The sequence below is a fragment of the Epinephelus fuscoguttatus genome, linkage group LG2 (genome assembly GCF_011397635.1).
Source record: "Epinephelus fuscoguttatus linkage group LG2, E.fuscoguttatus.final_Chr_v1".
Classification (NCBI taxonomy): Eukaryota; Metazoa; Chordata; class Actinopteri; order Perciformes; family Serranidae; genus Epinephelus; species Epinephelus fuscoguttatus.
Genome location: NC_064753.1, coordinates 20,229,976 through 20,256,696, shown reverse-complemented (window position 1 = coordinate 20,256,696; position 26,721 = coordinate 20,229,976). Strand labels below are relative to the sequence as shown.

The 26,721-nt window shown below is 42.1% G+C and overlaps 1 protein-coding gene across 4 annotated transcripts in view; it reads left to right on the top strand.

Annotated features, from left to right (window-relative positions):
• Positions 1 to 6,262: 6,262 nt before the first annotated feature.
• Positions 6,263 to 26,721, top strand: part of LOC125898716 (MAM domain-containing glycosylphosphatidylinositol anchor protein 1) — a 233,837-nt gene continuing 213,378 nt past the window's right edge. For 2 of the 4 annotated variants that reach the window (XM_049592626.1, XM_049592601.1), the window contains exons 1-2: positions 6,263 to 6,876; positions 8,079 to 8,168. In XM_049592626.1, the coding sequence (XP_049448583.1) occupies positions 8,102 to 8,168 (67 nt within the window). In that variant the 5' untranslated portion in view covers positions 6,263 to 6,876; positions 8,079 to 8,101. The remainder of the gene's footprint in view (positions 6,877 to 8,078; positions 8,169 to 26,721) is intronic. The other 2 variants (XM_049592615.1, XM_049592609.1) reach the window with 2 other exon arrangements.

Here is a 26,721-nt window from a genome sequence, read left to right as displayed (position 1 = left end):
TAAAGTCTCTTTCTCTTTCTACTCCAAATTCAATCATAAGTACTTCTTCAGAATATCTCTACATCCCTGATGAATGCAAAATTGTGACCCCATTATTCTGCCAGGGTCTTGTCCTCTTCACTTTTATCTACTGCACATATTTGCAGCAGTAAGTCCAGTTAAGTTATTGTTACCTGGCAGTACAACAAAAATGACACTGCAATTTGCAGGCTGCAATATAAATCACTACCTCTTTTTTTTTACTTGATGCTATAACACTTAGGCCATAACTCCTGTTATATTTCATTGTATGGTTATCTATAAATGCACTCACCTAACCCATTTCTAATTTCCTTAGTGTCTGCGGGGGATTACACTGGTGCATAGACCTTTGGTATTCGCCACCAGAACCAGGTCATGTTTCTTTAAACGTAAAATGTTCAAAGGTTTACTAATTCAATAAAATAATGTTGCATTTTTAACCATCCTTGGAATTTTGAAGTTCCAGGTTGTGTTCATATTTTTGGTTGAATGTTGAAAGCTTAAAAATATTTTTCATGTTGGAGCCAAGCAGAGACAGACAGAAACTGATGGTGTTTCATTATTCAATTAAAGTTTCTTTCAGTGGATCAGACCATGGATGTTTCTCCCAACATGAGTTTTTTTTCCTAGAAATAAATAAAAAAAAAATCATATAGGAATAAATTTCCAGCTGAAATCTTTATTTTATTATTTAACCAATACAGCATTGGGATCATCCTGACTAGAGCTGGGTATTGGTATTATTGATGAAAATAACCCAGTACCAAGCAGTATCAAAAGTTACCCAGTCAAACAATACCTGATTTCAATCATTTTGTGTCTAGATTGAAAAAGAAATGACTATTTGTGTGATTTTGCTTACTGCCAGTCTGTGTCTGTTTTAGGGTGAAATTAAGGGCAGTGTATTTGACCAAGTTGGCGGTTTTGTACATGTATTAAATATTATGAAAAATAATAAATATTTTGAACACTTTCAAAATGTATTTTGTATAAAAATCATTTGGAGTTGCGTTGGCATTTTACACCACTCAATGCTTACATTCATGAAAGGTATCAATTAATGTAGAAAACAGTATCACATGAAGCACAATCCACTGGTATCAGCATCACTTTTAGAGTACTGGTATTGATGCTACTGTCATTTTATAGATGATAACCAGCTCTTATCTCGAGAAAGCCTCTTGAATCTAAATTCAGTCAGTCATGCTTTATGTAATTATCACTCTTTTGCTATTATAAAAGCACCCTGTGGAGTTCCCCTCCCCCTCTTTTTTTATTAGCAGGCCCCCAATGTGAACAGGCACGTGGGTGGTGCGATACAAATTCATCACACACAGATTTCATACTAGTCCACTGATCAACAAGTGGCAGTAATGCACCAAGAAATGTAAAAATGCACCAGCAAAGACAGTGAAGAAAAAACTCTTAGCTAGCGGATGTAAACAATGCCAGATTGAAACATTGAAAAATCAGCTTTGCAAATGTTTTGTGAGGACAGAAATGAACTGAATTAATTTGACAGAGCTTAAGGAAAAGCAGAAATAATTTAATAAAAAAAAAAGTAATATAAAATAAAATAATTAAAATCTAACTGGAGTTTAAAATAGGTTAATTCTGAAAGGAAATAGCTGTTTATGTCCACGTCACAGTGACCGTGCAGCTCCACCAAGTTACTCACAGATGAGAAATGCATCTGTGTGAGTGTGCAGTAGAATCATAATAGTGAATTTGGCCAGTGTGGTGTTTTGTTGTTGTGTTCACTTCTTTGTTGGCTCACTGCATCTACTGCAATTATTGCCTCTCTCAGAAGCCTTCTGCAATTCTTTGAAAAAACATAGTTTTGTGTAGTGGGATGAGTGTGTGTGTGTGTGTGTGTGTGTGTGTGTGTGTGTGTGTGGCTGCCACCCAAGGTTGTTCCTACAACATGTTGTCTTTTGAGATTCATTGCCTTAAGCAGCGATGATGCGCTCTCAGCAAGACATGCCAAGAGTGCTGGCTGTAGCCCAATATGAGGGGCAAAAAGGAAAGAAAGGGAAGGAAACAGACAGATACTTGAGCCAGATCCCATGATTTTGTTTACTCTGAGTAAAAGATTCATTTGGATTGAGAGAGCTAAGTAATTACTGAGTGTCTTGATTCTGTTTAGGAATGTCAGAAGAAAACCCTGAATGTTTACTGCTCCCTGTTGCCCAGATTAAAGTGTGCAAATGTTACTGCTACCGTACGTTAGTCACAAAGCAATCTGTGTTAAAAGTTTGTTCTTCTAAAACTTTGGTCCCAAGTAATCAGGATTATGATTCAGTTGATTAACAAAATAGTTAAAATACTGTAATTGTGTCTGGCTAGTACGACAAGTATGATTAACAAATTAACCTGTCAGTTTTTTTGGTGATGCCTGCTGACATCAACATCTAAGTCTCCCAGTTACGTAAGATTGCAGAATTTACTGTACTTGTTTGACCATACCATCACATTTTTTTTTAAAGAATTGGTGCACTAATGCAATGGAAATTATATGGAAAAATTTAAACGTGTTTCAAACTGTGATGTGGGTTTAATTAGCATTGCTTATGGGTGAATACTTGATTCTGACTGGTTCTGGGGTGTCAGTTAATTCCTGAAATAGTTGCAGGAGACCTCCGAAATAGTTCCAGTAAAACTGTCTGTTCATCGTTCTCATAGTGGCTACATAGTATCAGCGTGTATCTAAAAAGGAGTAACCATAGTGACAGAGATGCAGTCAAAGCCTCTGCTCACAATTTATGTCCAACACTGAGTGCAGTCCTTCAGTGCCTTATTGTCTGAACACCACCGAATGGAGGCTGTAACACAAGCTGCAAGTACACTGCCCCTCTGAACGTACTGATATTAAGTGATCATCTCACATCCCGCCCTCTGTTCAACTGACAGTAAGGTCATATATGACATATTGTTGGTGCATGCAAATCTCAGTATTGATTTGGGGATGACATGGCCAAATGGTGAGCTAGTCCTACTGTTAAACATTAAGTCAAAATACATTAACTGTGTGTCAACCATATGCAATGTTATTGGATGGGTCCAACAAACCCCGACCTTCATCCGTAAGAGCAGTGTTTGCAACCTGTAAGATTATAAAGCCAAACTCTGTTCTTTTATCCTAAACTTAACCACTTGTTTTTGTTGCCTAAACCCAACCACATGTTTAGCTGTTGAAGGGGAAAAAAAAGTCAATTTGCGGTGTTGTACCAATTTAGTGTGTTTATTTTGAAAGAGACTGTATGTAAACTTTAAATTTCCTGTGAAAACAGAAGTGTATTTTGAAAGAACACAATGCATGTAACAGGCAGAACTTGATACAGTGTCCCAGAACGTCCACAACCAATGCACCCAGGGTACCTTGCACGTCGTATCCGGATGTAGAAAGTCCATGACCAAATGTCAGTATGTGACAAAGTCTGAGTGAGAAAGTATTGTTCTGGCTAACACCTGTGCCAAAGGGTTCTATGAGCTCAGCGGCTCTATTTACTGGAGTAGTGAATAACGTTTCCATTGTAAAAGAACCTTATGCAGTAATGACTGTTTCAGGTGTTAGTTTAGTCTGAGTGGGTGGAAGTTCGCTGCAAAGATCTGCAGAACGAGCCACCCGCTGAAGTCCCGCCCTACCACCTCCGGTTGCAGTTTTCAACACGTCCTTTACTAACTTTTGCAGTGTTTGATCTTGCGGGGATGTAGCCATTTTTCTGCCATGGTTCGCATCCTGTAGGCGATATTTTTGTGGGCGTGTTACACCAAAACCTGTTTCCCCCTGGCAATATTTTTGCAAGCGCACCATTGCTGTGGCACCGCCAAGAATGATTGTGATTGGTTGAAAGAAATACAAGCAGCCGGGGCGTTTTTTTCTCCAATCTTAAAGTGAGAGTCAGCCCAGCCAGACTTTCTTTTCTTGAGAAAGGTCTGGTGAGCGAGACTAGTGTTAGTCAGAACCACAGGTGTTACCAGGGAGAATCAGTTACGGCTTGTAAAAAACTTTAGATTTTGATTGCACAGTGCATGAAAATATAAATGAGTGGTCCTGTTTTCTTTTCTTTGGCAAGTGACCATTGTGTAAGCTTGGTAATGCCCTTTGAGGTATTCATAATCAAGAATTAATGGACAACGGGGAGGCCAGAACTGTATGACGCACAGTGGCGCCCCTGCATAGCCCATTAATTCCTGACAATGGACACCTCATTGGGTATTACCCTTTAGCTGTGTCAGCAGAAAGAAGGCATTCAGAGTGCAGTAACAGAGACCACTTTGAAGTTTCACATCAGAGGCTTTGACCACTTCCGCAAACATTTCACTGGGAGGGTGGCTAGTTCCAATCTCAGACAGTTCGGGGAAATGTTGGCATCTGAACACAAAGAGAAATGCTCTTCACTGATTCTAGTGCTGAAGCTGGTCAACAGCATAACTGTAAAATACTAACTGTGTGTTTGTATTACCCATGTTGTGGGGACACAAATTACACATTCACCTTGTGGGGACCCACTTTCTTTTTGGGGACAAAATGCAAGTCCCTGTTATGTAAGTCAATAAATTTTAGGCGGAAGGCTTGGGTTAAATTTAGGGTAAGGTTAGGGTTAGGGCTAAGCAAATAGTGGTTATGGTATATGTCTCTAGGAAATTAATGTAAGTCAATGTAATGTTACTTGAAGTAATGGAAACCCTACTGTGTGCTGTGTGTGTGTGTGTGTGTGTGTGTGTGTGCTGCTAATTAAGTTCCAGCTTTGTGATTTGTGCAGAACTTTAGGAAACGTTAGCTGTCAAATTAGGAACAACACAGCACAAATCGCAGGTCACACAATTCTCTTAACTGATGTCAGAAAAATAACAACTGGCAGGAGTAAATGTTCTTTCGGATATTAATATTGTATTATGTTCTGCGATTATGCTGTAATTTGGTAATATGCAACATGAACTTTCCAACACGCCCATTATCCTGAAACTGCAGAATCCACCCCCTCAGTACTTCAAGCACCTGAAGCAAATATTTACTAAACAGATCTGCAGTAGATCCTCTAAAATATGGATTTATGTCTTTGTCATGCAGAATTATTTGAATAGGGAGAACTAGTTATGTATGAGTTGGGAAAGAAATGTCTCTCTATCTTCAAGGTCTCATAATACATTTACTGGCTTCCATACAATTAACCTTCCATTTTCTTTAACTTCTTCCTATCATCCACTCTTCCTACCAAGAGATGAAGAGGCATTTTTTTCTTAAACTTATTGAGACATAAACAAACAAATAAATTAATATATAGTCATTGTCATCATGATATAATAACCATGTCTTCTTGGTTAAAACTGCAGTCTTTATGAAACATATTACCAAACTGCCGCATTGTAAAAATGAAGGCAAAGAAATTGATTATTCCTTTTCTTCAGTGACAGATTGCTCGCTCCGCTCTGATAAGCAGCCTGCTTGATATTTAAAGTGTCTATTTCATTCAGTCCAGCTGCACACAGAGTCACTGCTTTGTGATAAACCAACAGCTCTCGTGGAGAGGCCAGAAATACAAGGGCCCTTTACACAGGACGCTTTCAGACCCAATCGCCACACACACGCGCAGACAGACCACACACTCACACACACACACGCACGTGCATCTCAATGGTGGCAATGAGCTGAAACACGCCCCCCTGTGGTCACTTTGGGAAGTTAAAACCTGCCGGCACAATAAGTGGAGAAACAGAGAACAAAGGGGGCAGCCCATGTAAGTGTGTGTGTGTGTGTGTGCTCCTACTCCCTCCCTCTCTATTTCTCTGTGAGTGTGTGTGTGTATGGGGGGATTTCTATTTTTGCTGTCATAAATAATTGGTCCACGGGGAGGGGTGGTGGTGTTAAGGGCTCCTCCATTAGGCAGAAAAACTTTCGGAGCGCCTTTCAGTTCTAATTGGCACCAACGATTGGTGGCACCGCAGCTGGCGAACTCCACCAAAGAGTCGACAACAGAGAAAAACACAAAAACCACCGCTGCCCCCTCGGCTCTTAAAGACATCCTGTGGCACCCAAAAGGGCTGGAACCTATTTCAGAGTGAATGGAAGGGAGGAAAGGGGGGGGGGCAATGTTGTTCTTTTGACAACCTGTTCAGTGTGGAGCTGTGAGGCTTGAGCGCATCTATGTGGAAGCCTCTGTCCTCCCTCCCCTCCCCTCTCTCCATCCCTCTCTCTCCCTTCATAGACAGGGGCGGTCGTTCTCAGTCTGCGCACATATTCCACTTGGCCAGCATCACTTGGAGTCCACAGACACAGCGCTGATTGAACGAGTGGAGGAGAGCTCATTTTCAGAGCGCATGATTGTGTTAGAAGGGCTTCACTAGACTGTCACCGGTCAGAGGCAGAGACAGACAGACAGACAGACAGTAAAGCCATCTCAACCACGCCTTTCAAAGTAAAGAATCCACAAAAGAGGAGACGGAGTGTGTAGGATTTTTTTTTATTTCTCTGCCAAACTAGCCTTGCTTGAGTTTTTTAAAGGGAAAGTGGTTTTTATCTTTGGGAAGAGGGACTCTCTGGTGGAGCCGAGCAGCGGTAAGATTCCGCTGCCCCCTTCTCTCCGTGCGTAAAATAAAAGTTTAACACACCAAGGAGATCATTTGAGAGGTGTGGGAGCTCAGCAAACTCTCCGCTATACTCCCCGGGAATTGTAAAGCTCACACCGGACACCCACTGGCGGAGGATTTATAACTTTTTAACACATTTTGTGGAGAGACACGGAGGCGGGTTGGTCTAACGGGGGAGCGGAGGAATCCTCGTCGTTGAGCCGGGAGGAGTGCGCGCAGCGCTGGGTAGCAGACTGACCCAAAGGACGGTACCTCGGAGACAAGGTAGAGACGCGGCAGGGATTACACGCCTGCACGGAGACTTTTTATTTTTGTCAGGATCATGTGTTTTTTTCCATTGAGTTTACATCCTGTCTGCATTTTTTAAAGAATGAAATGTGCAGATATTTGCGAGCATCTTACAGCCGGCTGTGGTTAATTTTACTCTGCTCTACATCACCATCAAACCTGACCTTTGCTCTGATTACACTTAACATGCCTCGCCGGTGACATTCAAATTTTGGGTTTTCCCACCCGCCCTGCTTTAATTTGCATCATCTGTTTTTACGCAGACTGTATAACGATCCACGTCAGTATGAGCAAGTCTCTCTCAGCGCACCCTGACATTAATGCAGGGTATTAACTCACATGCATCGTGTGAAACTTTGATCACGGCGCGCTGTCTAATGCAGTCTGTCAATGCAGCCGCCTCAGAGCCGTTATACAAATGTGTGAGGGTCAGGCGTCGGAGGAGATCCTCATGTTCGGTCAGAGGAGTCACAGAAGAGGGTCCATTAGCCCCTGACTCCACCTGCTCCTCATCCTTTTTCTCCTACAGCTTTTCCACAGGTTCCAAATAGTAATAACACAACATGTGATACATTTACAGAAGTGTTTTTTTTAACAGACCTATCACCCTGTCCTCGCTGCTGCAGAAACATTGCAGGAATGATGATATTGATCTGAAGCATGTGTGCATGTGTGGGTGTGTGGGGTCCAACGTGCATGACCCCACTTGTTGTAGCTAATCCTCCATGAATACCGCAGTTGTCTGATCCTTAGTTTTCTCCTGTCCTGACTACACCTGCCCCCCCCCCCGGGCTCCAGCGAGGAGGAAGTTTAGTCACGCTTAACAGCAGACGATCCTGTCAATCTCAAAACGCACGCACCAGCCCTGCTTGTAAACTTTGTACAATCCACGATTTGTGATTGAATTACGCGTCCTTTAAGTCGAATGAAACCACGCAGGCTGTGCGGCGGGGGGCTAAATTGCTCTGTGATATCATTTTCACGGCTTAAAGGGGCTGAAGGAGACGTAATTGAACATGAAAAAAACAATTGAAAGTACCTCTCTTTTCCTTTTGATAACAATCACTCAGCTGTAGTTTCTTGTTTGTCACATCCATCGTGCAGGCTGCTCCCCTCTGTGCCTCTCATTTCACCTTTTTCTCTCGGTGTGTGTGTGTGTCTCCCTGTCTTCCTTACAGGTTATGACGGAACTGAGCTGAACATGGAGCTTTTCTGGATTTTGTTATTTTCTAGTGTTTATCCTCTTGCCTGGGGCCAAGGAGTTTACGGTAAGAGCGCGATATTTGCAAACGTATTCCTATTATCACATCAATACATACTTTATTAGTGCAGGCTGACTGAGCTCCATTGCAGCCAGCGATGATAATTTGTCCAATTATTAACCCATAATCTTAATTAAGGGCTTCTCCGCGCCACATATTGTCCGCGTTTCAATGCGACGCACTAATAGGAGGCAGTAATAATAACTGGCGTTTAAACTACTGTGAGAATAGCTTCAGGGAGATCGACAGCAAATTAACTTGAAAGGGAGATATTGCTTCTTAGAAGTCGCAGGAGGCGACTGGGAAAACATCCAGCAATGTAGTAGAGGGGGAAACCCACCTACTGTATATCCAATCTAATTACAGTTTTAGACTGATATAAATCTTTATGGCAAAATCCACTTTAGGTCCACAGATGAGTTCTTTATTACACAAAGTAGATCAAACTTTAAATTATTGTTTAAGGTTTACGGTTATTGCTGCATGGAGGTAGTTTGGTCACTATTTAACTTCCCACTATGTCCCCCAAGCACACTGCACTCACACACTGAGAGACACACACACACACACACTGAGAGACACACACACACATACACACACAGACAACAGGTTTCAACAGGAGGATAAGACTGGCAGAGCTCTCTGAGACGTGGCTCGCCTTTGTCAGGTTAAACAGGACAGTCACACTGTGCTTTTGAGGGATAAAGCGGAGATTTGTTCCCTCTTAAGACTGTCTCGCAGTACTACAGAGGCTCAGTTTCTTCAGCTACAGGCCAGATATGCATCCTCCCTGTCCCTCCGGGCAAAGCAAACACACAAAATGATCTGTCAGCTTTGATACTTTGATTTTGATGTTTGAAGGCATGTGGCAGCCATTGAAAACGAGGTCTGTTTAGTCATAGTAGCATGGAGTGCTGTTGTCATAAGCAATCCCGCAGCCTGCTGTCACACTGAGAAATGCTGACAATCTGTCATTTGCTGAAGCATGTAGGCCCATGTCGAGGTTCTTGCTAGGTAATCAGGCTTAAACTGCTCTAATAATTCATACAGCAGGTGACGTGACAGTTGAGTGAATTATATCCAACTTACATCGACATTGTTCCTTTTTTATTTTCTTTCGACCACCAGTTGAAGCATTATACTGACACCTTAATAAACAATCCTAAGGCATTTGTTTTTTCTCCTCAGAATCTATAAAATGTTTGCGACCCACTGCTGCAGACATAACAGTGTCTTAAGATTTTTTTTCCCTACTATCTGCTTATATAGGAAATGTCAAACATGGCCATACAATGAAAAGAGTGCACCTGATGCACCTTAGTGGCACCACGCTTATCTAGGATCATTTTTTACCTGCTGGTGGAGGCCTTATCCACTTTGATAAAGTCAAGGATTTACCATAAATCTGTTATGTTCCCTCCAAAAATATTTCCACCATACATATATTAGATATTTCAGTTTGAAAATATTCTGGTATCCAGAATGTATGAATGCCAGCAATCATTTTGTAGGAGCAGGAGCGTGTGTTCGTATTTTCAGTATGTTGTCTGCATGGAGTGACTTTTGTGATCTAGTTACGCCGTCCCGCAGAAGGCTCACATCTCCAGTTTGCCCTTGTGCATTCTTGTCCTCATTTTTTTCATAATAACTGTTTGAAACAGCTTTGGGTTCTCTACAGGGTGATATACTGATTGTCATGAAGAATTTGTGCATCCGTGCCTCATGGGTTCTGTCACAAATATGCAGTGGGTCGGAGCAGGAAGGTATGCAGTCAGGGAGTGCCAGTGCTGAAGGCTGCAATGATATATATATATATATATATATATACACACAATTTTTTTCCCCACTGTAATAGCTTATTTGTCTCACGTGCAACAGCAGCCTTTCACTCTCTGCTGAGGGACCAAAAGTCCCAAAGCATTGTGGGAATCGCACTGGCCGGCATTCACAGGCCCCACATTCCCCGGTGGCTTGTGTGGCGGCGGTGCTCAGCTGCGCGTACCTGTGCAACAACTGCTTCATGTATAGGTAAACCATCATCATTAAAAAGAGTCATTGAGAAAGAACAAATTGCTACACAATTTGCACAGTTACAGCGAAGAACACGAGTGGGGAAGATCGGGAAGAGAGCCAACGAGATTGGCACTCTCGCTCGCTGTGCATGCAGATATGCATAAAATGGTTTCCCTCACTTTGGAATTGTTTAGCACTTGCTCCAGCAGACAGATGCGACTCGCTGTCCGTCGGGAGCCCAACGGTGTAAGCGTGCCTGATTGATGTCAGCGCTTTGGACGGCTGTGAGGTTCATTTACTGTAGCCTTCTCTGGGGTGTGTTTGGATGTGTGCGTTTTTGTCAGCTCACGCCTGCAAGTCTGTGCGTGCAGGTGTTCGTTTGTGCTCGTGAGTGTGAATTGTGCCAAATGCATGGACGGATGTGAAGTGTGTGTGCCTGCGAACCTGTGGGTCCGTGTGTGTGCGCGTGCATGTGTGAGTGGGACGTGTTTGTGTCACAGACACACTTTTCTTCCCACTGCAACAGTTTGCTGGCTCAGCAGGGACTTGCGGATCAGTCACTGTTTCTCTTGCAGCAGTGTAGTATTGATTGTACTTCTGTGAATTTTGATAGGCTGTCAGAAAGCTTGTAACACCTGTCTGTCAAACAGGAATTGGACAGACAAGTGCACCAAGGAAATGCCATGCTTTACTGTATATCAAAGGAAAAAGGAAAAGCTGCCTACCATATTTTTTTTTACATAAAGCTTTATTATGCACATCTATTAATGTCATTTTATAGTATGTATTTTTTATTAGAGCCCTCTTCTCTGTACTACTGTGTTTTTTTTGTGGCAGGGTGGGGGATAAGCATTTTATATGCATCCCCACAGACTGGTCACAAACATCCTTGCATACGTATACAGCGATTTTCAAGTTTCATTTAATCTGGATATACTGTAATCCCAGGCATTACAAGCCTGATGTGGCATTCATATGCGGCAACTCTCCACGTACTTAAGGATTAGGGGAGGTTCAGAAAATTTCAAGACAGTCTGGAAGGATGTGACTCCTCAGCTGAAGGACTCAACAGTTACGACATCAATACAGACAAAGTGTACCAGAAAAGTGTCTCACCACGTTTGCCGTGCTGCATCAGATCACACTCTGCGAGGCAACAGAGTTCACAGGGACACCAAATTATTGATCGCTCGACAAAGTCACACAGAACCATTAGCCGGTGCTGTAGATGGAACGCAAACTGCATTAGCGTGCAGTGTGATGCTTCATTATGTGCTTGTTAACAGGAAATTTAATGAACTTAAATCAATGATTTTGCTTAACAGTGTTAGATTTGAGCAAGGCCCTCGCAGCAGCGGGAGAGTTGAGGCCTTGCCACTGGCCATAGAACAAAGCACTACAAGAGATGCAGAAAGTGAAAAAGTTTAATATGCCTACAAAGCGCACAAATTTAACATCACTTTGAAGATGTTGCCCAAGGAAGAATGAAGGGCTTGGAATACACTGCTAATTTTTTTATTTGCTGTCTGTGTGTGTGCGAGTGTGTCGACGAGCACCCAACATTTGAGCATCATCTTAATGTGGAGCTTTACTCACTGCAGTGCATTAGCTCGCCATGGCACATGGGTTGAAAGCCGGTGACCTAGAAAGAGATCATTCCAGGTTTAACTGGCCTGGCCACTGGCTCCCCTGTGACTTTAACTCTTCCTCTACCCACATCAGCACTTTTTGTTTGTGTCTCTTTTATGTCTCTTGCTGCTGAGTTTATTTTGGATGCTGAATATTGCCCTTTTCTAATAAGCATCCATAATTTATTGGTGGCTCTGAGGCAATGGAGGAGGGGAGGGGAGACGGTGATAGAAAGAGACTGAAGCATTAAACTAGAGATGATGATAATCTTTTACCTCCCACAATCTGACACCTACTATTCTGCTCTCGCTCTTTACCTCTTTGCTGTAGTCTGCTGCTCGCTGTACTCACAGGTGCACACATGCATGCATGAACACACACATGCACACACACACACACACCTCTTTTTGTTGTACAGATTGCACGCTCAATGTTAGCAATTGTTGAATGACCTTTCCCTCGGTATGAGCTTTGATTAAAAGTCCTTCAAATTTAGTTAGTGGTGCTCAAACCGTTTTTCCAACTGTCCACCTGAATACCAGACAGACAGACAGACAGACAGACAGATAGATAGACAGACAGAGAGATAGAAAGAATCTCCAATACTGATGGTCATTGAGTGCGTTTACATGGACAGTTTAATTCCTTTTTCATTCGGAATGAAAGTTCATTCCTATTAAAAGTGATCTTGTAAACACCTAATTTGGAATGGAAATGGCCAGTGCGCTTGAAAATTCAATCCGATGTATATTCCGTTTCTAATTCCGAATGAAAGAATTTCTCGCACTTGTATACACTCATTCCTCAAGTTCATTCCGGTCTTTTTGCGCATGCTCGTTTCCTTGCCCTTCTGGCGTGATGACATATATAGTGCGCATAGCAATGGGCTGAGATAGAGCAGGCGGACTCATTGCACTCATCGGTTTCCATTCGCCACAGCATGGTCTTCTATCTCCCTTCTTCGATCTTCTACCGCTCTTCTCCTCCTCAACAGACGAAGCATTAGCAGAACAAGGTTGTTGTCGTACTGCTGCTTCAAGAATATAAGCAAAACAAGCCTGAAAATGGCACTAAGAATGGCGCTGTCAAGCATCTTGTTATCCGGAGCGAGGACTACAGTGTTTTCTTCTAAACGTAAACACGTAACATCTGCCCCACCCCCTATCCAATCAGAAACCTTCCCTGCCCCAAACCTTGCGTAAACCCTCATTAGGAATGAATATTTCTCATGTAAACTACCTGGAAAGACTTTAATTCCGTATGATTTCATTCAGATTTATTTCATTCTGAATGAGAAGCCATCATGTAACTGCACCCAGTGGCTCTAGGTGTCAGATACAGATGCTCTAAAGCACCCTTTAGCAGCAATACAAGACATACCGGGCAGAGGCATTTTATGACACTCAGGGCAGCTGCCGTACTATAAAAAGCGAGAAAGTCCACATAGGGCAGATAGGAGGGAAGGTGGATGGGTCAAACAAACTCCAGACTTTCACCCAGGAGACCTCTGTTCATTTTCTCTGTTAAACAAAAGTCAATAAAGTTATTTTAATAACAATGTCATGAGCTAGCTAGTGTAGCATAGTGAAGTGTCACTTGATTTTCTATTACGTTAGTAACAAAAATACTTTTTTTAAGCAAAACTATGATATTTTTTAAAAACCTAACCACCTCTTTAGTAGCCTAAACCTAAGGAAGTAAACCTAAATATTATTTTCTTTTAACCAGCATTCTGAGTTTATTTTGAAGAGACTGTATGCATTTAATGAGTGGAAACTGTCCATTTCCTGTGAAAAGGAAGTTTATTTTGAAAAGACACAACCTGTGTAACAAGTGTAAATTGACATGCAATCCCAGAGTGTCCAAAATTGATGCTGGTGCGGTACCCAGAGCGTCATAGTTTGAGGTGTAGGCCCACTGCCTGAAGTGTCGCCATGTGACAAGTTGGGAGTGAGAATGTGTTGCATAGATAGACAGATAGACAAACAGACAGATGGACGATCTGAAAGGAGACATGAGAAGCGTGTCATTGTTTGCCTGTTTCTCTTCTAAGAAAGCTTGATTGTGGTGCAAGACGATGACAACATCTATTGTTTGCACAGAACAGATAGATAGGAGATAATGTGTTGGCAGAGTTAGAGAGCTGTTGACAAATGTCTTTATTGTTTTTAATGTATATCAGATTCTGCATCATTGGCCACAATTAAAAATTATTTTTTAAAAACGTAAATCACTTTACCTATTAGACGGGAGTGGTGGTATCTGCCTGCTCCCCCTACTTTGTCTCCGTCCCTCCCTCTTTCTGTGTCTGTCTCCACTCATCTCCGTCAGTCCCTCTGATCCCATCCCTTCTGCTAAAAATTTTAGTGCACATGGCGCTTTAATTATCTCGTCTTGCTCCCATTTTTTTCTCACGTTAACTAGGTCCATTGTGTGGCGGTGTTGCCCTTGCTGCCTTCATATTAAAAAGGTCATACCTTGGGAACATTCACATACACAATACAGTACGCGGCCTCCTTGTTTTGATGCTTACTCAGCTTATTCTTGGCCACTTTTTTTGGCCTTGATTCACTCATTTCTCTCCTTTCCTCTCCTCTCCTCTCCTTTCCTCTCCTCTCCTCTCCTCTCCTCTCCTCTCCTCTCCTCTCCAGGTTCCTATTTCTCATTTCTCTGTATGGGTGACTGGATATTAAAGCCTGACAACATTTCTATTAACCTACAGGTCAGCAGCAGAGCCATAGGCCTATGTGCCAAAGGCCAAAGTGATATGTTGACTGTGGTTTACACAAGCCCTGCTACCTGGGGCTAAAGGATAAGAGCACTAAGACAACGTCTTGGGAGGTCTGATTTATCACCCTGCTTCCCACCAGTTACACACTGAGCCTGTGGTGGGCACAAAGCAACGGGTAAAGGTGGGCAGTCTCGCACTCAGGGGCCCTGAGTGAGGTGAGATGGTAATACATCTCCTCAGAAAGCAGAGCCTAGTAATTCTTAGTGGAATATATATGTGTTAACACTTAGGTGTAAGCTGTCTACCTGCCTCTTACGTTGGTCTTATATATATATATTTCTATATAAACGTAAAGACTGGAAACAAATATGGCAAAGGGACAAGTAAGTGTAATTCACAAAATGTCAAACTTTGCTTTTCAAGAGGTAAATTTGACTTAAGTTATGCACTGAAATCCACTGGATTACATGCTTGATTGTGTGACATTTATCTTGTCTGTTTTCTGTCCACTTTTATCATAAAGCCCCTCTGCTAGTTCACACTGTGAAGCCTCTGCACTGAGTGTGTATGAATAAATACAGATTGATAGACTGATTGAATTCTATTATCCGTATTTCCCGAAGATGTTTCCATTTGCTTCCAAGTTAGGAGAAGAAATCAAAGATAGAAGTTTGACGAGGAGTGAAATGTTGAGAATCACTGCAGGCTCCAGCAGCAGCATGCGTCTGTACCGAAGTGCCGACAGAATTATTATATATATTTTTTTTTTTTTTGTGTTCGCAGATCATCACGTAACCCTCCGTTCTGCATGTTCATTTTCATTTCTTTTTTTCTCCCCTTCTCTATGTATTCCACTCTCTGGGATGATGATGTTCTTGTTCATGCAGATCAGATCCACGCACATATCACACACACGATAGCCCACGCACAATTTTCACATGCACATACAGACATGCACGTGCACAGACATCTCTCCCTGCGTTTACCTTTCGCTGAACTCATAGATCATTACCTCACTCTCACCCACTCTCATGCCTCTGTACTGGGATGATAGTCAGTGTCACACACACACACACACACACACACACACAGGGGCCTACACACACACATACACACACACTTCTTCGGATGAGAGTGGTCCAGAGTGTAACAAGACGACGTGGGTGCCCTGTGAGTAGGAAAAACTGTCAAGGAGACTTCGGTTTTCTCCTCTGTACTCCTGTCACTCTGTCAGACATTATCAAACACCTCTTACTGGCTCAGCTTCATGGGGGAATATCGACGTACGCGTGTCTGTGTTTGTGTCTTTCTACACAATTTATGAATGCAGGGCAACTTAATATTCTTATTTACTGTAGTGACGGCTAAGATAAAAAAAAAAAAAAGCTGTTGGAGTTAGCCAGGTGTGTTTGTTTCGTTGTGTGCCAATTGATCCCAGTGTCTTGACGTTGAAGAAGAAAGGCAGTGTGTGTGTGTGTGTGTGTGTGTGTATTTGTTTCTGTGTGCGTTTGCATGCATGGACATGAGAGGGAGGGAACATTTGGCATCTAACTTATTCATAAAGGCGACAGGACGGTTGTGAACAGCGGTGAGAACATGGCTTACATCAGAGACCGTCTGCCTCCTCCTGCACTTCTCTTACACTGTCACTCTCTTTCTTCTTCACTGCCTCCTCCTTCACCCTCCTGTCCTTTGTCTTTACCACTTATTCCTGTCTTCCCTCTTTGGCATCGTTCTTTTTTAGCAAACTTTTTTTTGTGTGCAGTGCAGTTTAAAGTGAACTTCTGACATTTTTTAGGTTATGTGTAATTTCAAAGCCGCTATGTGTAGGATTCTTTTTTTTTAATGCAATGCTTTTTATGCATTGCTGTCTGCCACAGTGTCTTCTTTGTTACAACCGCTGTGGGGTTTCACAGCTGGTGGCTTTGAAGTAGCCTGACATCGCCAGACCAATTCGCAAATGCGAGTTAGCCTGGAACCTCTCAGTTCATGTTTGATATGCAAGGGGCATTATCGAGAGCCATAGATCATTCTTCTGGACACTATTACATAGACCTATAACCAATCAGAGTAATGAAACATGCGACCTATTTGAATGAAAGGCGGATCAGAGGCAGAAAATACAAGCTCGCAGATTTGTCTGATTCCCAGGCTAGCTTTTAAGATCCCTACCACATGATTTGAGACATATAAAGCCCGGGTAAGACAAAAGATTGCAACTTGCAACTTCTTACAATTCGCAGGTCTGCAATATTCTCAAAACTTTTTTACACCAATGTAGCAGACTCTCCATATAACAACTATCTGCACACCCGTTTGATTTTCAGCTTTTCAGACTTATTTTAGGCTGAATATAATTTGTAGCCACATAAAATATAAATGAAGACAGTAATTGTGAGATACTAGTGGGACATTTGCACATACAGCAAGAAGCAGCGACTCACTGTACGACTCTGACACACTGCGAGGACGGAGACCGACATACGTTTCAACAGCCGCGGGGATGCACATGAGACAGCCTTGGTCTCAGCGGGGACGGAGGCCTGGCTGTTGTTAAAGAATGCAACAGCCCGCATATAAGTAGCCTGTGGACAGTGTGTAATTGACTTGGCGAGGAGACTTCACTATAAGACGATAAAGCCACTGGCGATTTGACAAGCTGTGTTGTAGGTGACGCAATCAGCCACATTGGGTGGAGCTTTCTCTGCAGCATTTTAAAATGGTTTCGTCTGGTTGTGAATCTCTTTTGGGCTTCAAAATACCCTGCTTGGGGTCATCTCTGGTGAGTGGTGTGTTTTGGGTAGAAAAGTTCCTTAACCTTTTAAAAAAAAAATAAAATTAAAAATTACACCTCTTCTATCTCTTTAAAAAAACATCCAGGATCCATCCTCAGTGTGTGTGCACTGGAGGCTTCACGGTTCTATGGGGTTATAAGTTGCGTAGTGTATCACGAGTGGCTTCCAGGCTGGTTGTGATGTCACAAAATCATGCTTATGTGTTTAAAAAGATTTAAGATGAACTCAGAGAAACATTCCCACTTCAGCAGATACATTTTAAAACACCCCTCTTGTGTAAAACACCATTCAGCACGGTGAAGATCAAACATCCAAATAAAGTGACAATAAGTGAAACACACTGAGTGAAGGGGGGCTTTAAGTTTGACCTTTTAAACAGCATTTGGTCTAAATAATGTACAAAACAATCCTTATTTGCATGGCAGCTGGTTAGAATACACCAGATAAGGGTTAATGTGGTTATATTTGGTTATCTTTAATATTCTTTGACAATCCTATCTGCTGGTAATGGCATACTGTGCCAGTCTTAAGAGTAGGTGTAAATCTCCTCAGGGAGCTTTAAATTGTTATTGTTGACTCACACTGAGCAAATGGTGGGGTTTCACAGCGTGCAAAGTGCCATGCATACAGCCAGCCGTTCCCGGCGCCTGTCGCACCTTCAGCGCGGACGTATTGATCTGTCACTTCATAGAAAACCTGCGCACAGCCACTGACTGCCTGAGAAAACCTTATCATACAGATATGCTCCGACTTAAGGAGTGTCAGCAAACACACACACTCGGCTAAAACCACACTTTTCAAGGCTGCTCCTCCCACATATGTTCTGCCTCTCCCTGTGGTGTGCGCTGAAAACCCCTGAACAACAACAAAACAACCACAAGTGCTGGAATTGGTCGTGTCCAACTAAACTTTCTGACAGCAGGAAGGGATCAACACTGGAAATCTATCTTCTGCTCCTACACACGTCTGGCCTCAATAATTCAGCGATGCGTGCTGCTTGGAGATCTCGCCCTCTCTCTCTCTCTCTAGTTCTCGTTCTCACTCTCAAACTTGCTCTCCCTCAGCAGCAAACTACTCTCCCCCTCCTCCTCCACCTCCTCCTCTTCCCCTGCTCATGACGGTTTGAGTGGGAAAAAAAAAAAAAATTCTGGCATTTTAAATGTTTGAAATTTTAGCTTGCTGCTCTCACACGTTCCCGTCTTTCTCCATGCATCTCAGCTGGCTCAGAGGAGACGGGGTATAATCTGTCGGATATGTTAAAAAGTCCCCATGTTGTCAGTGTAGCAATTTACCTGCCACCAGCTACACATCCTGATCCCGTCCTCCTCCCCCTCCTCCCTCATTCTGTCTTTACCCATCTGCTAAACTTTTACCTGTCAAGAAAGATGTTCTTGTCATCTTCCTCTCTTCCCTTCTCCTCTCCTCTCTCTGATCCTCTTTTCCTTCCCAGCCAACCATATAGCTCCCCTTAACATGTCAAAATGGGATAAAATGTGCCCATACATCCTCATTCCATCCTAATTCTCTCCCTTCATCCAAACCCTTTCAACAGATACATCCCTTTAACTCTCCTCGCTGCTTTTCTTCCTCGCTTCCTTCCCCTCTCCCTCCTCACTATCCTTCCCTTTCTTTACACCCAGCACCTCTCTCCTCCAAAGCCCTGTCATCTTCTCGCTATCATCCGCCGATTCAGTGGCAAGCATCCACCCACCTCTCCACTTACTGCATATATAGGACATAGCGCACACTGTCATTGAAAGCTGCAGACAGGCTTTGGGAAGCAGGGTGGAGGGCTGACACTGGGGAGCAAGCAGACAGCCCGCGCTCGCAGCCACCTCAGGAAATGAGGGCAGAGGGAAAGGTGCATCATGAGGAGAGGTGGTTTGATTTGGGTGGAAGTAGGTGACACAAACAGGAGACTTAAAATTTAACAGTCACGAATTCAATAAAACACTTGTTATATTAGATGAAGGGAAGTGCGGTTTTAACCCCGGCTGGAATTTGACAGTTACAAAAGAATGAGAATAAATTTACTGTATTTTTATGTAAACCGTGCTGCCCAGTTCACACAGAGCCCTCTTTTGACTGACGTACCCAATGGCCCTACCATATAAGTTAAAATACTGCTTCAGCTACACCTCCTGTCATGTTCCAAATGAACAGTTCATTTGCATGGATTTTAAAACATATGTTGTTTTATATGATGTAACACTGGATTTTGTTATGATAGTGTTTTAGAAGACGTATCAGTCCTGGAACTGTCAGACTATCGCAATGAATTTATTTATATTCCTTCTGCTACTACTTGAAGACAGCTGGACTTTCAACCATTTAGCCATTACTTTGCCCGATCTTTTACAGCTTTTTACTCACTTACTAGTGTTTTGTCCACTACTTTAACACATCAAAGTCTGCTCACAGGTCTTGCGCAGTACTACTGCATATGTGACAAAGAGTTGCATAAAGCTTTTTTTGCGGCTCCAGGGGGAGCCGCGTCACTTGAAGCAGCGTAGGTTGGGGCTGAAAACTACAAGTTTCAAAATGAAAAGAAAAATCTGTGGGTGTTGACTGATCTGTGGTTACAAAGGGATGATCTTGCCAGACCTCTGTAGCCCGCTCCTTATCTGTGCCTGAGGATAGCAGCTTGAGGCTACATTAGCCACCACTATAATAACACACCTGCACCTCTGATTGTTTGTATTGTAGGTAGAGTGGGTGGCAGGTTTTGAAGAGGAAGAAGACTGTGTGGAATAAAAGACAATGTCTGTGGTTCTGTGGTATACATTTTGATACTTAAAAATCTGCCCATGATGATTCCGACAATGTTGAGTGCAATGCTAAATCTGTGAAGTACCCTTTTAATGTGTTAAGTGTGTGAGTGGTGTCAAGTGCAGTTGGTCTGTTGCAGCTGGTAGCTCATAATCCTATTTCTGCGTCTATTGCCCACCTAAAAACAAGTACATGGGTATTTTTATTTCACCATTTCATAATTTCTGTTTGCTCAATTTACCACGGCTACTCTGAAATATTTTTATTTGAACCCCCTTGGGTCCAAGTGCTGCACTCCTGGTTGAGAATCACAGTTGATGGAAGTCTTTTCCAATCAGAATCTCATGAGATGGAGACGATCCAAGTATTAATTTGTGGAAATGTAAGAAGGAGCTCACACTCTAGCAAGCTTGTGGAAATGAGCTCAGCGAGGACAGGAAAAAAAAGCATAAAAAAACAAATGAGATCTGCTATTTCCAGGTGCATGCATGAGAATATCATTTCTAACTCAATCACTATGATGCCTGTGGCTCAGAAGGACACCTTATCCCACATAGAAAATAATTTCTCTGCACATCCTTCATTTGAGGAAGAGGTGCTGTTAAGCAAGGTAATGTATCAGGTAAATTTCACACTTTCATCCAAAGACACCAGAGATACACTCTGCTGTATTCTGATGCGTCAGCCGATCTCATGGCCATACGGCAATAACGCAGACAGAAGCAACAGTCGGTTTACTGAGCAGCTGTGATGTACATATTTCAAGACATTTGAGGATTTGAAGTGATCTAGGAAGAAATCAGAGTTAAGTAGTTTTATGGCATTGACATAACTGTGTCTCTGTAATTCATCACTTCATTTATTTATCAACAACAACATCTTTTACCTCAGGCATTATAACATCTAGAGGAAGCTGACGAATTCTAACTGAATTTGACATTCAATGAAATGACTTGGATCAGGCTTACGAAAGAAAAGAAAAAGGACACGTGGCAGAGCGAAGGGCTCATATTGAAAAACAGAGCGAGACGCAGCGAGAGTGACATTGAAAAGGGCAGGGCCAGATACAGAGCAGCTAAAAGAAGAAAGGCTTCCCTAGAGACAGAGAGCTAGACCAACATGGGGCTCGGAAAATGAGAAAGAAACGGAGGGAACGAGTCAGTGTGAGAGAGCGAGACAAAGTTGGAATGAGGCAGCGACCTAAACTGTATTTGCTTTAGCTCAGGTACAAGAGAACTTCAATCAAATCTTAGAATTTTTGGAAATGAAACAAATACGATTTCTTTTCCTGTGACTTATTCATATTCTTTGCTTCAATTAGCCAAACCATGGGAGAAATCATCTGATATGTAGTTCAGCTCAATGCACAAGAAAAGAAATGAAAGTGAGGAAAGTAAACAACCAGCTCAAGTCAGAGGACATGAGGTCAGAACAAACTTGTTATATTAGGTGCAATTTTGTTTTTAGCCATTGAGCTCTTCAGCAGAATGTTGTTTGCTGGCACATGGTAGATATCCTTTCTACTTTCAAAAACTAGTGTCTTTCCATCCTTTAGGATTTACGGTTTCCCAGTCTGAATGAAGAATACAGAGTACCGCTGCCTTCTGTAATGGAGACTTATTTGCTCTCACGCAGGCAAAGAACATACATGCTAGTTGGCTGTTGTCTTTGCAGTGTGTAAATGTGCAACTTTTTGGTGGACACACAAGCGACTTCGCAACCACTAGTTTTCTGTTGTTTGGTTTGATTGGTCTGGGCCTTAACATTTATTTTCAATATTCCACTTTATCCAGTCCATGAAATGTCTGACACACAAGTAAAAATGTTGCATCTTCCACTGCTTTACCAACAGTCCAAAACCCTAAGATATTCAGTTTAAAGAAATGGACACTTTAGAATGAAAATACAGACAGTACTTACTGACCCTCATGCCGACAAGAAGTCCAGTGTAGTTTTTTAATCCACAAAACTCGTTCGGGGTATCGGAGGATAACAGCCAGCCGGATTTTTCCATTCACTTGAAGTGCATGGAACCCACATTTTGAAAATGTAATAAAACTCCACTAATGCATTTCAAAAACGTCCGAATGGCTCGTCCGTTGTAATCCAAGTGCCCTTTGTTGTAATTTGCTCCGTACAATAAAGCGATCCATTGTCCCACTCACAGCTTTCTCCTTTTAAATGTATTCATCCCTCACACTGGCTGCCAATCAGGGCTTTGATGTGTCACACACAAACAATTCCCATGCACAAATAGTGACAAAATGGTCCCCCCGTGAAGGTTTTTTAACTTAAATTACACTACATTTTTTAGCAAGAGAATGCGCACAACCCACTGATACAGTCAGTTAAAAATTAATTCATATGTTTTTGTAACGGCCCAGTTGAATATTGCTATAATAATGTGTGGTTATCACAAAATCCCACGGTACACCTGGATTTGCATCAAGGCACGTCAGTGTGCCACAGCACATCATTTGAAAACCAGTGAGTGAAGGAATGATCATAATTTGGGTTGAAATAATTGGGTTAGGATTTGGCATTCAAAATTGTTTCTGATTTACTTCAACTTGGTCAACTAATCAATGAGTTACCAACTGTTTTCATTTCCACCATAGAGATAAACTAAGAATTTGTCTATTTATCAATTTGTGATGTTATTCTTCTCAAACAAAAGAAGCTGATATACAGGTCAGGATTAAAAAAAATAATACCAATAAAACCTTATGAAACAACCTTGAAACTATAACACCACACGGGCTTCATGGTTATCTGATTGTGAATGGCATTGGTCGACCCAAACAAGCCAAGCCACAGAACTAAACGTTCAAATAAAGTGCTTCAAACACTGCACACACAAACACACACTGTGGATCTAAAAGAACTTGCAGAGTTGGAGGCTGAGACTTCTGAAACTTAGTTCATACTTGTGAGGTATTCACAGGTAGCAGAGGGAGAATGTGTCAATGATCGGTGCTGGCTTACTGCTGCTTTGGCTTTTATCAGACTCTAACCATCCTCATCTCCTCCCCTTTCCCCTTTCTGCATGGGGAGCCTTTCTCATGTTCTCTGGTAGAGTGACGTTCCTCCTCTCTCTTTCATTATCTTACTCTTTTTCACCTTTTAAGGCACACACATGGGACTAGAAAGAGCTGACTTGTCCCTTTAAAACAATCTCCCCCTGGTTTTCTTTCTCTTTTTTGGTTTTTCCCCATCATGATTACTCACAACGGGCGCTCTCTTTTGCTGTATTTCGTCTTTTACTTTCATTCTGTCTTTCTATTCAAAGTCTTCATCCATTTCGACTTCATTCTTCATTCCTCCTTGTTTTTAATCTTTCTTCCTCGCCCTCTCTATTCTCGCCTGCAGCACCCTGCAATGCAAACACAACCTGTTCTGAGAGGAAGTGAATTATTGAAGCTGCTGCTGCCATTCCCTCTATGCAGAAGTGGGCCGCAGAGGAAGGAAGGAGGGAACGGAGGGAGGAATGAGGGTGGATGAAAGAAATGGAGAGTATAGATTTGTAAGGACAAAGGCAGGAGGGGTTCAGGGTGCATAGCATGAGAGAAATATAGTTTTGTCTACGCCGTCTCTACAGTATGCAGAACTGTGTTTACTTCGGGAAATAAAGCATATGAAACTATTTTAGATATAAAACATTAGTATTGGGGATATGTAAGCTCCTTAAGATACAGGCCCAAATATATATTACTAGGAACTTTACTTGAAAAACCGCAGTCATGGTCCAGACGTCATTACACGTTCAATAGTTTCTGTCTGTCTTGAATTGACACTGTCTGGGTCATTTTCTGTCTGTACCCCCTCTTTCCATCCGTCTTTATGTCGTACACACTCTTCTTATCTTCTCTCTTTCCCCTGCTAAATTCATGCTAATACAGTACATTCTTCTCGAGTGTATTAGACAAGATGTTCTTGTAAAAGGCATCTTGCAAAACACACTTAGTACACAGTTGATCCTATTTCTACCTAGTCTGGTAAATCTGTAGTTGGTTACTTTTACACAAACAAACTTTTGTCATATTTGCTCAAACTGTCTCTATATTCACATTAATGATACTACTCTGCCTACTCTATTGCCATGTATCGCTTCTAATTGCCTTACTACACGTGAATGAAAACAACTAATCAGAGCCCAAGAGTCTCTAACGCAGCTGTCAGTCATGTCAATCACTGCTCGTAACTGCAATCAGACTGTCAAAGGAGGCATCAAATATGAATCAGGGTTCTGGTACTGCTTTGCCTATTTCTCACCTCAATGTTTTTTAGAAATACAGTCTGTTTTAGTGTACTGTTTAGCTGTAAAGTAAGAAAGTTTGTGATCTGGCCGCCATGTAGGAAACAGTCAAACAAAGTACCAAACATCACCCACCTGCCATAACCAACTTTACTATTTTTTCAGCTAAACAGTACAGTAAAAATATTTCTGAAAACATTAAATGCAATAAATTGGCAGTGCAATAACAGAATATTGATTCATATTTGATCAGCACTACTTAGTTTGACAGTTTGACCGTGCGTGAACAATAATTGACATGATTGACAGCTGCATTAGAGAGTCCTCGGCTCTGATTGGTCTTTGTTGGTACAATAGATTCTAGCAAATATCACTTGAAGAAGTAGAAAGAGGTGGAGGGACTTGATTTTCTTGCTTCTTTCAGAATAAAGTGACAGTTTCAGCTAATATGACAGGAAGTTATTTTCAGAGATGTTAACAACTGTATCTTTAGGCATTCCAAATTTTTAATGAAAGCCATTAAAAATTGGTTTCAGAAGTGTGTGTGTGTATGTGTGATCTTGCATGAATTGAAAAAGAGAAAAAAAACATATACCATATTCAAATATACACTCGAGTCATTTAATCTGGAACTTAGCAGGAGGTAATTTCAAATGAAAATCACAAAACAGAAATTAGAATGAAATTGGTTTATGGTAACTTAACAAAAAAATTAAGAAAAGAAAAAGAAAAATGCCACGTGAATCTCGAGTTGAAACATTGTGTTCTTTGCATCTTGCAGCAGTGTGCAGCTAAATCACAAACACAGCAAACTTTGGGGGCAAAAAATAAAAGGCTTGGAGCGCACTGACTGATTTGCAGCCTTCATGTGTATGTACCTGTGTCGTCATCAGATTATAAATGGATCATGAGTTTAATTTGGATAATAGGTTGCAAAGGTTTTGAAATCTAATGGATAATGGAACCAAAGGTGGGAGCTGCCATAGCCAATGTCCAAATCCCACGCCCCATGCACTATAATCACATCAGGAACAACATAATGTAGATACACCTGAAGCCACACAGATAGAAGTACCAAAAAAAGTACTGTCTGCACCACTCGTTCCTGCTCGATTAACTTATTGTTGTGAGTGTGTGGTAAACTTAAGGCAACACAGATGAGTGTACCAACTCCTCTCCTCTCTCATCTGGATTATGGGGGCTGGACAGTAAGATGGACACAGTTCAAAGAGACTTTAGTAAGTTAATCAAGCTGAAACAATAAAAGCGAGTGGTACTTTGATGAACGTATCCGGTGCAATGCTTTTAGACATAAAGCAACATATGAGCGCTGACTGTATTGGTTGCCAGTGCACCTCCATGCTCACACAATACTCTCCTGTGGACCAGAATGAGCGAGCCCGGTGCATATTTGTTGCGTGGTCCACTGAGATCTGTCCAGGTACTCCATCATATAATATATGATGAGCTACTTAGGCCCATGGGCTTATTCATACAGGAGGTAGAATGGATGTGGACATCAGTGTATCCCCCTAAGTGTTGTAGCAAGCACGTCATGGGGTAGGTACCTACATGAACAATGGGTTGGAGTGCACCAAAGGGTGGAGGTGTGCATGCAGCTTGTGGATTTACAGCATTAGTTGCATCATTCACTCCATTTTCTCTTTGCACAGCCTGTACACCTAAAGTGCTCGATGGAAATGCACTGTTGTGAGAGAGAGAGATAATTCCTATGCTTGTCCAAAGACAGTCCAGTTAAAATGAAACAAACAGCTGGAAATTAAACTGAACTAATTAACAAAAGTGTTGGTGTGAGATGAGAGACAACATAAAGGTAATCATATCATAGTAGTGTAAATATACATTGACATTATTATTAAAACACTGAAATAGATGAGGCTGTTGCGTTGGCTTATGACAGTGATACTCATCTTATGGTCCTTGGGCCAAACCTGGCCTGGGACAGGGTGTCAGGTGGCCCCCCAAGCATTTTCTAATTCACATGGAAAATAAATTAATTTAGACTGGGAGTTTTTGTTGTACTTTTAATGTAAATAAGGTGCCAGAGATCATAAAAAGCAATGAAATATCCATCCATCCACTTATCCGGGGGCTAGGTCGCAGGGGCAGCAGGCTAAGCAAAGCACCCCATACGTCCCTCTCTCCAGCAACACTTTCCAGCTCCTCCTGGGGGACCCCAAGGCGTTCCCAGGCCAGATGACATATGTAATCCCTCCAGCATGTTCTGGGTCTGCCCCCAGGGCCTCCTACCAGAGGGACATCCCTGGAACACCTCTAACAGGAGGTGCCCAGGAGGCATCCTGATCAGATGCCCGAACTACCTCAACTGACCCCTTTGGATACAAA